This window comes from Limulus polyphemus, unplaced genomic scaffold (assembly GCF_000517525.1).
Source record: "Limulus polyphemus unplaced genomic scaffold, Limulus_polyphemus-2.1.2 Scaffold3537, whole genome shotgun sequence".
Taxonomy (NCBI): Eukaryota; Metazoa; Arthropoda; class Merostomata; order Xiphosura; family Limulidae; genus Limulus; species Limulus polyphemus.
In genome coordinates this window covers 63263-79953 of record NW_013669147.1, presented here as the reverse complement: position 1 = coordinate 79953, position 16691 = coordinate 63263, and the positions used below count along the sequence as shown (strand labels likewise).

The 16691-nt window shown below is 30.4% G+C and overlaps 1 protein-coding gene across 3 annotated transcripts in view; it reads right to left on the bottom strand.

The window, feature by feature from the left end:
* Positions 1 to 16691, bottom strand: part of LOC106469543 (protein starmaker-like) — a 26229-nt gene that overhangs the window by 811 nt on the left and 8727 nt on the right. For 2 of the 3 annotated variants that reach the window (XM_013930041.2, XM_022398081.1), the window contains 8 exons: positions 12894 to 12982; positions 11273 to 11375; positions 10810 to 10908; positions 9085 to 9189; positions 6465 to 6521; positions 3423 to 3462; positions 2233 to 2354; positions 51 to 890 (listed from right to left, as the gene is read on the bottom strand). In XM_013930041.2, the coding sequence (XP_013785495.1) occupies positions 111 to 890; positions 2233 to 2354; positions 3423 to 3462; positions 6465 to 6521; positions 9085 to 9189; positions 10810 to 10908; positions 11273 to 11375; positions 12894 to 12982 (1395 nt within the window). In that variant the 3' untranslated portion in view covers positions 51 to 110. The remainder of the gene's footprint in view (positions 1 to 50; positions 891 to 2232; positions 2355 to 3422; positions 3463 to 6464; positions 6522 to 9084; positions 9190 to 10809; positions 10909 to 11272; positions 11376 to 12893; positions 12983 to 16691) is intronic. The other variant, XM_022398083.1, reaches the window with a different exon arrangement.

Sequence of the window (16691 nt, the reverse complement as noted above, 5' to 3'; positions counted from 1 at the left end):
GTACTATAAAGACGTGTCTGTTATATATATATATATATATATATATATATACGAATACTTGATGTGAATAAAATCAATTATGTATGACCAAAAAAAACACTAAAATATCTTCAAGAATTCCTTTTTCCTCTTCCCCGGCCCCTACCTCGTCCTCGTGCCTTTCCTTGACTTCTGGTAGCAGCTGATGGTAAATTGATCTCTTTACTTGTGTCAGCATCATCTCCATCTTCTTCTTCTCCCTCATCTTCCACGACCTCCTGTAAGTTCAGTTTGGTTTCTAATTCCTTGCTAACTATCTGTGAAGAAAGTGAAGCAAACAACTCAGAGTTCTCCTGTTCTCGATTTTCTGACACCAGGGAAGATACAAGTTCGTCATCTTCATTCTCTTGGGAGGATGATTGAAGATTGTCCACTGGTCCCAGGATATCATCCAGTTCTGAAGATACTAATTTTTCCTTTTCTTCATCACATTCACCCTGCTTTTCATCTTTGAAGGAGACTGTTATTTTACATTGTTCAGTTTTCTCCCGAAACTCATCTTTTGAAAAACGTTCATCCTTCTCACTCTCCTCTTTATCCTTCTTGGGTTTATCAATACTCTTTTCTTCCTCACTCCCAGCAACAGTGCCTTGTTCTTCTGTCATTTCGTGATCATTTTCAGCTTCTTCATTTCTTTCCATGTCAGTTTCCTGTTTATTGTCTACCTTTTCATCTTCCACATCGGCTCCCTGTTCATCTGTAGTTGATATCTGTTGTTCTTGAGTTTCTTCTTCTTTACTGATATCATCAGCTGTTTTTTTAGCTTCCTCTCCATCTTGCACTCTAGCTTCTTCTACAACCTTTCTCTGAGCTTCTAAAGCTTTCCGTTTTTTAATCATTTCTTGAATTTTCTGTTAGAACAAACAAAAGTAATTATTTACAAGTCCATAACGCAATAATCTAGTTTTAACACAACAGTTTTGGGGCTTGGGGAATGACAATTATCAAGAAACCATTAATTGTTCAAAGTTAATAATTTACCATAACTTTACAACTATATAAAGTGTATAAAACTGTCAGTAGTGGAAGAAACACGTTTTACTATAAGCAAGCACAATGCTAAAACCTGGTAACAGATTTTGAGTGTTGAACAAAGCTAACACTACACGTTACCCTTCCTTCAGTAACTAAATAATTGTTCAAAGTTAATAATTTACCATAACTTTACAACTATATAAAGTGTATAAAACTGTCAGTAGTGGAAGAAACACGTTTTACTATAAGTAAGCACAATGCTAAAACCTGGTAACAGATTTTGAGTGTGTTGAACAAAGCTAACACTACACGTTACTCTTCCTTCAGTAACTAAATACTTAACTTCACTATTTTCAACAAATAACTACGTAATTACAAAGTGTATTAAACAAGGTATTAAGCGAATATCTAATGATTAAAAACTGCTATACATTCAAGAACGTGCAAATAAACAAAATAGTTCAAAATGGAATAAGCTATTAATTTACACCGTTCATACCACGGAAAAGCTGAGTAATCTAAAATACATGGGGATCATACTAAAATAAAAAGTTTTTTTTTACTCCGGAATCACTAACATTCACAATTTGTTGTTTTTTTCCAGAAACTAATTTATAATAAAGGTGCAATAAACACAACTAAGCATGTAATGTGCACGGTTCCTTATAATACTCCTGAAACACCAACCACCTATCAATCAAACATTTTAGCCTCGGTATAGCAGCTCATGGAATGGCTCAGAGTTTTTTTCAAGTATAAACTTTTAGCTCGTAGCTCACTCATCATACAGTTTTGGACTCAGGAGGTCAATCCCTTTCAATTGATGTGTCTGACCATGCCCAAGGTCTCATAAGGTAATTTACCCTAATCCTGCCTAAAATAATTTCACTGTGAGGGTAGGCTGGTAGAGATCCTGATGAGTAATAAAATCGAAACTGGTATATGCACACCCCACACTAGGTATTACTGGTGCACAAAAAACACAGCTAATAGTGCCACAGTTAATGAGGATTTGCTCTTAATTATGAAGATTATTATTCTAATAAAAACCTAATGCTAACTGTAAAAACTTCTTGAACAACCATTTTGGTCTCAATTATTCACCTAGACTGTTACTTATAAATCTTTTATTCTTGACTGACAAATTTCTCAAAGTTAATAGTTATATTCAAACATGAATACGAATACAGTAAATTGAAATATATTATTGATACTTACTGCATTGTTTTTGCGATGTTCTTCACTTTTACAGTGGGTGATAGTAGCAGAGTGAGAGTCTTTAAAAAACTTGTGGCAAATCTTACAGAAGAATCCTTCTACTTTCACAACATAGACTTGTCCTGAAGAATAAAACAAAGAATGAGAAACAAAACTTAAGTTAAATAGCACAAAAACATGTACTTTCAATGATGGAAATATCCAAAATAATGTTTTCTTGTCATCAAAATTAACAATTTCCAGTCCAACATTAGTTAATCAAACACTGTTCAATCATTGCAAGTCTAGTGGCAATGTAATATACAGGAAAAAAAAAGCCAATTTTAAATTACATGTATTACAGAAGGCATTTTCCGAAACTCGACAGCAAACTCCTAAAACACTGTTCATGTTTCATGGTCTAAAAAGTAATAATAATTCAACTATAAAATATTTCCATAAACTGGCATCTGTGATTGTTTATCTGTTTAAATAAAAATACAGCAATGGTTTACCTTTAAATTCTTGCTATTTCTACTTGGGCTATAATAACAAACAAATTTTGTCTTATCACTATTGGCTATAACGATAGATTATGTCCCAGATTTCAAAATGTTATTTTTTTTTTGATCCATTGTTTTTCTGCATTATGCCAACCTTTTTCCTGCCCGTGTTGCTAAATTCGAACTGGTGTCAATCAGCTGTTAGCACTAGAGGTGGGATATATCAATGGCTTTACCTTATCTTCTAACATAGAATCTTCAAACTTATAGCTAGTACCAGATTAAATACAAGTTGTTTTTTGCTTTGTACATCCAATCGGTATACTTGTACAAATAACAGAAGTATCGTTAATAATATATTGAAACATTAATTATATGAGCACAGTCGTCTGTTATGTTTATAGCTAATAAAACCTTCTTTGGTGAGACGATAATACTTTTTTTTTCTTAGAACTACAAATGAATGGAAAGTACATCTTCCATCCCCAAAAAAGTACTTTATAGAAGATAGACAGAAATTAACAAAAGCACCATAAACTTGAAATTCATCTTTCTATTTTTGCTAATGAAACACAAGACTACCAAGAACCCATAACTTAATTTAGTGAATGACTTCTTGTTTCTAACATAAAAAGACTACCAAGAAACCATAATTTAATTTAGTGAATGACTTCTTGTTTCTAACACATTCATAATAACAACACTCACCTACTGGCTTATCATCATCATCATCATCTTCATCTTTGAGCTTTTTTGGAAGAGAAAAGAAAAGGTAATATGAAGACCGAAGAATATAATTTTCAACAAAATTTCTATTCATTGTATTACAAAAGCAACATGAAACAAAATGCCCAATTTTTTGTAATTGAAAATTGGGAAAACTTGCATTTTATCTACGTATCAAATTTCAAGCAATATTAGCTTCTTCCTAGATTATTTATTGGTCCAATATCTAATTTAAAAGTAAAAACTGAAACTAATAACTGCTTGTAGACCATAACTGTAAATATAAGCTGAAATACAAGTTAAATAGAAATAGTACCATGAATATTTTCTTGTTCACTCATAGCCAAATACTAATCAATATGAGGTATTAATTACTGATTTCAGTTACAAAATAACAAGACCTATCATTCTTTAATCCTTTTATTTATTTTTCATAATACAAATAAAACTTTTTTAAGAACATTCTAAATCAATGCTCACGTGTATCCATAAAGACGAAATGTGAAAAATATCCACAGAGAATAAGCACTTCCTAGAAGTACGGTACATTCTGTATTCTCGGTACTTTTTCTTATAAGCAATTTTTAATACCTATGCACGAATATACTTGTTGACAGAAACATACTTGAGAAGATTTCGTCCATCTTTCCACGAAGGTCTTATTTAAATCTCTGAAGCAAGTTGAACTGCTTAAGTGTTAAATATTAAAAACTAACCCATAACAAATCTTCAGGATACGTGAGAGCTACAGAAATCTTCTTCCATGACAAGATATCAGATAAGCTCAGTTTTAGAGTACGGTAACTGATGATAAAACAATTTGATGACTTAAGTTCATCATTTTCAAGTACTATATAATAAATAGTTACGCTTATAAAAATAATAATTATATTTATCAGATATAAATTGATTTTTACAAAATATTGTTAGTAAAAGTCATGATACCCAGCTTAACAGATGTAATGGTGAGGCCATTTTGAAAAGTCATATATAAATCTTTCAGTTTTTTTTTACAGTGTGTACTTTATGATTTATAGCTGAAAGTGATGATTACTGCAGTCAAAAAATAGTATTAAAACAAATGTGTGAACCCTATGGATACGGAGGAGGGGGGTCAAATTTGCATGTCGGGACCTTTTACAAAATTACATTCCAAATTTCATTAAAGAACTTATTAGCAATGCTGGCCATTAACCCTGGCATTAAAACGTAGTTTATAATTCAAATGTTCACATTACCCAAGTTTTAATTTATTAACTTTAAAAGAAAATACTTAAATTCGATGACAAAAAACCCACTTTGAGACTAATAATGCTTGGAGACGGCTTGAATGGGTAATGAAGAAAAACTTCAATATAAGTTTAACATAACAGCAAATGTACAACGTTTTGTCATCCTCAGGTACTTAAATAAATTCTCAATCTTCAACGCCGTGAGTCACGATTTTGTGGCACTATGATTTCTCATCGATTGACTCTCCTCCCTTGTAAATGCTTCAGATTGTTCAATTAATACACTGACAAGCTTTACTGAGACATCACTATATTTGTTCAACCTACATTAGTACACCCCCTCCTACACCCTGTTCTTCAAGAAATGGCTATAATTCTCCCTGACATTGCTATAAGCCACGTGTTTATATTCAATAGAAAGAGCAAATTGTATACTACATAAACCATTTGATTGCCAGTCTTATTTTTTTGAGCCATAAAAGTCAAGAGCTTGACGGGTTTGGACCAAAAATGTTGATCTCAAATATAATGAACTTTTTAAAACTTAATAATAGCTTAGAAAACCAAGTAGTTAAAGTAGTTTTCACACAACCTAATCTAGTAATTGATATGTTTGTTCTAAAGCTATACAAATTATTTTTTGGATAATAAACATAATAGCAAAAATAGGGCTACAAAAGCAGGCATTTGAGTGGAAACTGGCCTACAGCTAAGTTGTAAGTTCTAAACTTAGTTTTTTCCTGTATATATTTTTCAACAAAAGTAATTAATATGTAAAAATTAAACTTATTTTAGCTTAGGTACCAAAACTTAAATGAAAAATAATCTGATCTGTTTGTTTATTCTGCTATTCCCCAAGATGATTTATTGCTTGTCAGGGGAGTTAGACATGGTTTAAAGAACAATGATATAATAAAATTAGATAAAAGCAGTTTCGAAAAGAGGCCTAACCCTCTTAAGGTAAGTAACTGTCTGTAACAAACTGTAGTTATTCTAGATTTATCAGTTTTTTACTACAGCTAATTTCACTACATGTAATGTTAGTGCAAAGAAAATAAAGTATATAGGATTACTGAAAACAAAGAGGTTCTAGAGGTTATGCAAATAAAAATACTAAACTATAATGAAGTGTTTTCAATCTTAGCACGAAAATCACCTTTAACTCGGTAGACTTCATAAGTTCACAGAAAAAACAATTTATTAAAAACCTGTTTTTGTGTACAACAAACTTGTAATATTTATTAAAAGTTCACTACATTTCATGAAGATAAAATTTGTACATTCAGTTATAGTTTCATGATTACAGTGGTAACCATGTCAGTCAAAACTACCAAGTCCATATCAGCAACATGTGACTGGATGTATCAAATGGAGTTTTGTGATTAACAAAATAGGTTTTAACATCAAGATAAAATGAAATATTTTTAATGGTTTTTTCCTTCCAAAAAAGTGTCTCAAGACTTTGGACATTTCACAAGCTAAAAAATTTAAAAATGCTGAAATTCACGTTTAAAATAACCTATATTGAGAGATACAGCAACACATTAATATCATTACATATTTATACACAAGTGACTAACAGCTCTTAATAACATGTACAATGTTTGTAATGAGTAGATTCCAAAATTAATTGTTACACAATAATTTGTTCTATAAACATGAACTTACATAAATGTTTAATGATTATAGTAGAAAGCTAATATAAAGCAAAATGACGAATGAATTATTTAACTGTGTGAGTTTCTACAAAGTGTGCTCTCACACACACACACACACACACAACAGTTATTACCTCATCAACATTCTCTTCTCTCTCACTGTCAGTATCCTGGTTACATTGGGTTACCTCCTGGAATAATAAATGCCTTATTATGATCATATTCATTACTATATTCTAGCAATGAGAATACCACTTTTAAAATACACACACACACTTAGAAAACATGTTTTAACTTATCATTTATCCAAGTATGAAGAATAAAATTTCAAATGTCAAATTCACTATTTAGCACTTCTCCAAATTTTACTATGTTTATCAGCTTGTATAATGTTCTGGAAGTCAGATCAATCTGCCATGTCTTATTATTATTACTACATTGAAGGGTCTGTCTACGGAATTGTAAACTCTCTTAACATAAAACAAACCCATGACTAAAACATGTAGTTAATTTAAAGAACAATACAATTTTCTTACACACACACACACACACACACACACAATACCTTTGCACTCTACCATGTAGAATCTGTAGAACTAAATGGATAAGATACACTTAACTTATATTACGTAGAATAACTAATACTCTAGTTTTTCAGAAGAATTACTATTATAAAAGCATTACTGTAACTGAAATTTCTAATAATAATTATGAAATAACGTCTAACATATTTGAAAATTTTCACCTAAAAGTTGAGTATACTATAAAAGAAATGGAACACCTTGTGCAATAACAAACAACGTCTACACATCTATAAATATAATCACGACAAATGTCCCAACCAAACTAGTTAACCCCTCCAAAATCTGATGACTTGCATGTAATTAAAATTATACACAATTCTATTACAGCTGCATTTTCTCATTTTTGTACACAAGTTTTGAATAAAATAGGTTATAATTTACAGTTCAGCACAAAATATGTCATATGACAAATGGAGATTGATATTTGAAACTGTTGGTACTTGACAAAACTCCATAATGACAGAATTGAGGAAAAGAAAGACAATTGCCCATTTCTGTTTGTGAAACATACAACTGTCCATTTTTCTCAATTCTGTAACAAACTATACTTCCAAATTAAACAACAAGCAAAAATATTCAGTAAAAGGCAAAACTAGAAACAAAAAATGGATTTTCTTAATTTTTCTTTTCTACAAAAGCCAGGGCATCGTGAAGAATGTGATATACCTATGTATCTTTTATAATAGTGCCTAGAATAAGAAGAAAACATACATGATCAAAACAGAAAAAAAAGTCCTAAAAATTCCCACAAAGTATATATCAAAACACTAATATGTTTTCATTATTGCTAGATGCATGGTTTAAGCTTAACATTAGTAGTTAGGTTTTTCTTCGATAAATTGTGTACACTTATCCAACAAATAAGCTTAATAGCTAAAACTTGGCATACATATCATATACCTTGTTGACTGAGCTAAACAGCTCACAAAATTACTAATCTTTAGCTGCTGTTGCTAAATGTACATAGTTTTTAAGTGTTCGTTGGTGCCAAAGATTTAGTATGTCTTTAAAATTATATATTATTCATTTTAACACTTAAAAATACTCAAGTTTAAGAAATAAGTTAAGTCATCAGTGCTACATCTTGTTTCACTGGTTACAAATATTGCATACATCTTCATTCTTAGAAACGTTTTCACCTTTTTCATAGCATACCAAATATTCAACTTTGACATAAAAGCACATTTATCTTGGAACAATATTACAATTAACTTTGTTATAACACAAAGACTGGTTGCAAGATCCTCTCTTTGGTACACACACAAAACACAGTAGTTCATATGTAATAAAAAAACCCATCAAACAGGTGAAAAAAAAAATCAATCACACAACAACCGATATGTAAATTGTTACTAGAAATAAGGTAAATGGTTTAGGCATATTTACACTCCATTCATAAATCAACTTTAGCGAGTAATGAACAATTAGGTACAAAAACCAAAGCACTAAAATACTCAGGAAAGAAAGCTGCATTAGCATGTTGAATTATTTTTGAATTCAATGACGAGGAACACACTTTGAGACTAATAATGCTCGGAGACGGCTTGAATGGGTAATGAAGAAAAAACTTTAATATAAGTTTAACAAAACAGCAAATGTACAACATTTTGACAAGTTTTGGCAACATCAAGTTGAATTATGTTGGTTTCACACCTAAGATTAGAAGAACTTACTTTACAGTTTTTGAAATTTGTTACATCTGGAAATGGTTAGCACATTTTAAGATACGAAACTGGATCAGTATGCATTAAGAAGCAGAATATGCCTGCTTTGCCTTTGCTCTAGCAAATCATTATATACAAATCATATCTATTAGACTGGATGGCATTCTATAAAAACATTTTGTTGTATAAGGATCTATTTAGATTTGCAAAATGTGATACTTGAAATGTGTATCTTCATCAAATAAACCTCCTCTTTTTCTTTTTTTCTACTCTACCCTAATATTAAACATTGTGATGGCCAATCAAAATACTACTAGGTTAACGAGTATGACGACCACGTAGCACTCCATTCAGAAAGAAACAAAAAAGTTTAATCTATAAAATTAAATTAAGGCATTTTTTTTTACAGTAATCATACTTAACTTTGAGATGTCACAGAAAGATACACCAGGACTATCTTTTCCTTTAAAAATTTTACAATCTAAGTACCAATTGATTTTACAAACCTTTTTGTTCTCATCTTCAAATATTCCAGTTGCATCTAATGTCACATAATCCGTGTCATCATCTGATTTAGTGGCATTCTTTTCCCCTGGCCGCTTGGTAAGGTTCTGCCAGACAAAACTGTGTTACTTTAATTGTAAAATGTTTGCTTTATCATTATCTAACATTAACTTCTTTGGTAAATAACACATTTTCTCCTAAAAAGAGGAAAAGGATCAAACATAATTGGCTTTAATGCTAGAAACATAAATAGGGAATTAAAAAACAAATGCCATAAGTATAAATTAACAGATCAGTTAAAAAGATTCATAGAGCTATAAAAAATTTTGGGAACTGGTCAACAAAAGAAATTACGAAATCTTGAGGCTTATGAAAAACACTTTGCTCATAATATGAAAACAACGAAGGATTTTTAATGTTAATGGTGAACATTATGTTAAAATGGGAGACTGGGTTCTTAAAAGATGTTGACAGCAAGGTTTTTATTAAAGATGAGGTTTTCTTTTTTTCTGTTTTTTACAAGGGAACATTTTTAGCAATAATCCTGGCCATAAGCATTCTACAGGAATTATTACAATTGAGCTGAACCACAAAAATATTATTTCCTTGGTGATAAGTAGAAAGATTCAGAGATTAGAAATAAGACATCAGGACCAGACAAGACTTCCCCAAGGGTTTTCAAGGAGGTCAAAGGTAAAAATAAGTTTAAAATCATTTAATGAAATATGATGGTATAAAAAGAAGATTAACATGTATTCACAATAGGGGAAAATCTTGCCTCGTTAACTTGCTATCTTATTTTTGTCATGTTACTTTTTTTCATCCAAGGTTCTTGTATGTTTACTTGGATGACGAAAAGTGTGTAAATTTTATGTACTAAGATTTTCAAAAAGCTTCTGATAATGTGTTACACAAAAGACAAGTTAATTGAATTATAAGATGGTTAAATGGGATACAGCATACGGTTATTAACAGTCTATTTATACTGGACCTTTGTTATTAGTTGAGTGCCTCATGTGTCAGTACTTCTAGCTCTATTGAGAATGTTAAGGTACTAAAAACTTGGATCAATTATAAAACAGGACAAATATCTGACAAATAACACTTTTAATCATAGTAAACACAATGTAATAAATTTTGGTTATTATAATTAGGATTGCACATTTAATATATAGACAGCAGCCCACGCTCCAAGCTCCTACCTACTCAGAGTTTATGTAATTAGGATTATTTTAATGTATGTACAAGAGTTTAGTACATGCTTGGTTTTTAAGTAAGAATATCTGGAAATTTATCTGACAAGATTTTTAAGGAAGGACTTATTTAAAACTTACAAATTGTATCACTGCAGATCAGGCCACTGATTATATAACTCACTACAGCTTGTACTAAACCCAAAGTTTATGTGAATTTTTATCCAAACAATAAAAAAGTGAGTTATTTTTCTAAAATGTTGTACTTAAATTCCATTTTATATCTCTCAGTTCATTGTATTTTGAAGAAAATTAGTATTGATAAAGTTGAACTGTATATCTTGTACTTGTAACCAACAAGTCTTAATATCTTAATAAATGGATTACATCACTTAAAAACACAAAATTCATTAAGAAAGAATGTTTACTTTAAACATGCATTAGCAATTAAAAACAATTCAATGTTACCACACCAAAAGGCACAATTTAATGGTAGTAATGCTATAAAAACTGAAGTTTAAAACACAACGTTACCTTGTGATTAGTAGTCTTATGATGTTGCTTGAGCTCCAACGGACTGTTAAATGATTTTCTGCACAGTCTACACTTTGGATATTTCCTGTCACGATTTTTCTATGTACAAATTCAATACATTATTCACATTTTCTTATCTTCATAAAAAAGCATTAAACTATAACAAAAACCCACAGTCACGAAATACACATTCTCAAACTTACTTTTAAAGCCTACGACTACATTTAAGATATTTACAGGCACGAGTTTGTAAGACACAACATAAAACTTTATCCAAGAAAATAAAATCCATAAAATACCATTTCATTTCTTGATTTTATCTCACAAAAACTTAATTTGTTTCAATTTTTGAAATTAGAAAATTAAACGTCAATTACAAGTGCCCAAAAAAGAAAATACTAGCTTATTAAGTATGAACAATGGTTTGCTAGATATACACTCGTTTGAAGTAAATTAGACACACCCTATGTTCCTTGCTGGTCCTCCTGTGTTGAAGGAAACTACCATGGTACTCCCGCTCACAAACAGTACAGTAAAATGTATTTCGGTCCTGACCTTTTCTTCTTCTATGAGCAGAATAAATATTTGTTGATTATGTTTTAGATCTACGCTGCAGCATTCTTTTACACTTAACACGATACTGTTAAAAGAAATAACAATCCTAAGATAAATTATTATGAATACAAAACATCAGTTACAATAAAAAATTTAGTATTTATTTCAAAAAACATTACATAAAATTAAAATACTATCAAAAGATAAAATTAGTACTTTAAAATGACACCCTATACTTCAAATAATTTAGGACAGTAAATTTTTTACAGTTGATCAGGTATGTACAACAGGGTAGAATCATCAGACCTTCTTGTGATGGTAATAATCTACACATCACTAGTTGAACAAATATTTTGCAACCTGTATAATTTGGATTTAGTCTAAACTGGACTTGGATGAAATGGCTAGCCTGTAGACCTATTAAGTATCATTTTTTTCTATGACAACATAATGCATGATATCTTCATACTTTTAATTTAGCCACATTTTATAGATGATCCATGAAAGTAATCCTCAAGATTTTGTTCAACTGAATTGTGATTTAACACTATTATTAAACAAACTGACAACAGAAAATTATATTTAACCTTTTTTTAACTTGTTTCGCAACTTGTCAAACCCTGCACAAGATGTTTATATTTTTACAATCTTGCTTCGAGATTCATATACCAAAAAAGTCAGAATTCTGTTTTTTCAGGTCCTTAATTTGACTAAGAACTATGTGATTATTAAGGGATTTGTCAAACCCACAATGGACACAAGGGATTGTTATAAAAAAATCTAAAAACAAATAAGATATTTCAAGCACCAACTTAAATGGTGTTTTATCTGTTAATAACTTTTTCCATGTAGATGTCCAAGCACAATTTTGTAAAAAAAACAAGGCAATATTTTGTTGTTTTTTTTGCACATTAAAAGACTGTGGAATATTAATGACTATTCTGAATAAAATAGTTGTAATTTGTATTAAGAATCAAGTAAACAAAGTTAGTTCATGAAATGGATAGTTGGCCTTTCATATTTATGCTTTACAGTAGTTCTAATAGCAGAACTGTCCAGAAACATTAAGTGTCAAGATCTAACTAAATAGTAGCCTTAAAAATGAAGACGAGTTATCATACCTGAAAAATAAACATTTTAAAAGCACCAGAAATATTAATTTCAGAGAACATCCAGGAACTATATATATCAAAAGGAGTAATAAATTAAGTTATTAAAAAATTACTTCACTATTAAATGTAACTGCCAAACTTTAAATATATCATATTCAAATAATATAACTATACATTTTAGTTGCAATATATATGTATTTATTGTACATAACAATTTATTGTAAAATTATCAAACATAATTAAGCGAATGTCTTATATATATATAAAAATAAAAAAAAAACAGCCACTAAGGAGCAAGATTAGTAATTTACCCTATCTCAAAAATGAGATGCAGAGGGGAAAAACAGTTGGATTCAAGAAAGAAATATAATAGTAGAGTCAAGTCTACCAGGTGCTAAAAGCACCAATTCAAGGTACCTCATTTTGTTGGCCACCTTAACCTTGCTCTTTGCTTGTTGGTCCATGCTTAAATTTTGGTTCTTGCCATTCACTTGAGTTTGGAATCTCTGAAAAGAGAAAGTGTCTGATGCATAGACAAGAACACAAAAATGTGTTGTGATGATATGAGTGATCACGTGTTGATTGTTGGTCAGTGATTTCCTGCACTGATCAGTGCTCATTATTTAATGAAGCCAGATTCAAACATCACTCAAAATAGAATCATCACAAAAAACATGGAAAAAAACAAATTTACACAAAACAAAACAGTCTTACCTTTTTCAGAAACATTTTCAGTGTTTTATATTGTGCCTTGCAAACGGGTCTAAGAGTAGACCATGGCATAAAGTAACAGTGGACATAACCACATAGTACTCCACTACACACAAAGTGAAACATTTCCACTGAATTTCTAAGAATCCAACAGACGGTAACCACTACACACTATAACTTACATGTAATATCCATGTACAATTTTTCTACCAATAGTACTTGAGAACAACATCTATCAAAATATTAACTTAATGATACACCATTGCTGGTGTTTGTCAAAGTTCACTAAGATCTAAGTCATGGATAGCATACATGATACCAAAGGTGAATAATCAATGTGATGAAATATGTTCATACTAGGTGAATTTTTTATTTAGTAATGTGATAATTTTGATAGATCAAATTCATGATAACAGGAACTTTGGTGAATCTTAACCTTGAATAAATATAGCTTCAAGGTGGATTATAACCATTAACAGATAAAACTTCAGTGGACTCTTCACCTTGAATAGGTGCAGTTTCAAGTGGATCTTCACCTTAAATAGGTGCAGTTTCAAGTGGATCTTCACCTTGAATAGGTGCAGTTTCAAGTGGATCTTCACCTTGAATAGGTGCAGTTTCAAGTGGATCTTCACCTTGAATAGGTGCAGTTTCAAGTGGATCTTCACCTTGAATAGGTGCAGTTTCAAGTGGATCTTCACCTTGAATAGGTGCAGTTTCAAGTAGATCTTCACCTTGAATAGGTGCAATTTCAAGTGGATCTTCACCTTGAATAGGTGCAATTTCAAGTGGATCTTCACCATAAGTAAATACAAGCTCAGGTGGATCTTCACCATGAACAGATATACATTTAGGTGGATATTCACCATAAAAAGATGCAATATCAGGTGGATCAACACCATGAGTAATGCAAAGTCAGGTGGGCTTTCATCATGAGGAAATGCAACTTCAGATGGCTTATCATCATGAGTAAATGCAAAATCAGGTGGATATCACTGAGTAGGTGCAACTTTAAATGGATTATCACTTAGCAGACAACTTCAGGGTGATTATTAGCACTGGGTATATGTTATTGTTGGTATATCGTAACTAAGAATATGCAACTTTAGATGGGTCAACATCACGAACAAACAGAATTCTATGTAGATCGTCACCATTAACAGATGAAACTTTAAATGGATCACCAAAATAAACATTGAAGCATACTTATAAATTAATAAAACTTCCTGATCATACTAAGTTCCTTACACTTGGGCTATACTGTTCCTACTTCTTATCGTAAAAGTTCAAGATACTGAATTTCAAGCCAAAGGTTCTCTGTCTTTCAAAATTCACTCTTTACTAGTGAAACACACAAAATTACATCAAATTTTGTGTAGTTTGGTATAAACAAATACTACAATAGTGCAATTTTCATCCACTTTCTTGCCTAAATGGATTTAACAGCAACTGCTTCTTTAAGTAATACAACATGTAACTGTACACTGTATTCAAGGTTTAATTAGTAAAGTCTCGACTTCAATAAAAATTATATAAACCAAACATTGAAAGGTAGTACTGTAACTGTACAAGTAGACTAAAAGGATGAAAACATTGGGTTATATACTTTTTATATCACTATTACAATTAAACCCTTGTATACTTGTACGTATCAACTATTTTCCAGAAAAAAATTTTATTACATGTCTAATATCAATAAATAAACTATTCATGAAAAATATCATATGGATGCATACTTCAAAAATATTTTTTCTGAAATAAAAGACCACATTAAATCAATGGCAGTGTTATGCCTTTTTAAAATTACAGGAGAAATTGTTTCCAATTGGTGTACTGGAAGGAGAGATCCTTTCTTTTCCAAGTTTCATTTAATTTAATTGAAATGAAACAATTTGACCATATCAAAATACTGACATGTGATTTTATTAAATAGACATTCCCAGACAGAATATAAAGTACTACTTCACATGTGTGAATTGGAATGTTGTGAAAAGTTGTTCTTGGAATTTAGATTATTTTTCACAAAAATGTACACAGTTACAAACGAGTGAACCTGCATTATATTTATAATAAAACTTATATAATCTTTAATGCATCTCTGTAATTGACAAAACCAAAAAAGTAAGTCAGTACAAAGATTTTGTGTCATTTCAATCTATAAAAATAAAATGATGCAACGAAAAAGCTGCAGAGGTAACATCACAATTTTTATTAAATTCTACCTACTTACATCAATATTTGGATTTTTTCCTACCTGAAGATCAAATTTATACTACCTACATATGATTTCTATTTCTTGATATATTCCTTCTACTAAAAAAGTTTTTGGAACATTGGATACTTTGTAATAATTCTTAAATTTTAAATTATCCTTTTCATACTACACACGGTAAAAAAAAAAAAAGGACAAAGAAAATTAAATGAAAATGTTATGAAAATTAAATTTTCTCATTCCTTACACAAACTTCCTTATATATAGTTGTAACGGAACTAGACTAGGAAAAAATACTTACCCATGAGTTACAAAGTTGAAGCCTTTCAGAAGTGGAGAATACAGTTAAAGTGAAAGTTTACTTGCTGAAGTTCAATGATTAATTTTTTAGTCATTAAATATCTCTACCTCACAAACATACACACTAATGAGCACTGACAGAGCTTTCTATTAATGCAAATAACATACATTCTAAAGTTCACTTTTCATGCCTAAACTAGATAGCATCCTAGTGTCATTTCAAAAAATCTGATTATGAACCAATCTATTTCAAGTTATGTAAATATCCAGATTTTAAAGACTTTATGACTACAAATTCCTCAAACTAATCTATTGAATTCAATTTTCAGAAATTTTTCTTTAGCAATATATTTGTTTAAATTGTACAATGCCTTAGCTTTGTTGGACATTTACTTTTCAACATGGTCAAGCTGAGATTAGCTTGCTTCAGCATCACCATTTAAAACATTGATTTTAGTGGTTTAATAAACTTGGTTCCATTACATCATCAATTTACCTTTATTTAAATGTGTTCCTAGGGTAACTGGCAAAGAGCATAGGACTTAGTTTATTAGCCAAATTTGTTCTTCCAGGACTTATTCCATTAATTTGTTTTACACATTTAGTAGTTTCTTTGCCATAAACTTAAGAACACAAGTTGACAACACATTCGAAACAAGCTAAAGTCAACAACAAAATGGTTAATTCAACTAAATCTGTTTCATGCTAATAAATTCTTAGCTACAGTACGATTAAGTGATAGGTTTCATTCATACTTCTATATTATATAGAAAAATATATTAAAATGAGAATTGAATCTTTTCTTTAAACATTCCTAGTCTACGTTTTCTTCATTAAATCTCTTAAATTTGCAATTTTCATTCATAAATTGATACATTGAAATACTAACTCTACGTATACAGGCTTGGTAAAAATGACCAACTTTGCAACCACCACGAGGTAGCCAAGCAAGTATATATATATATATATATATATATATTCTATATAACTCT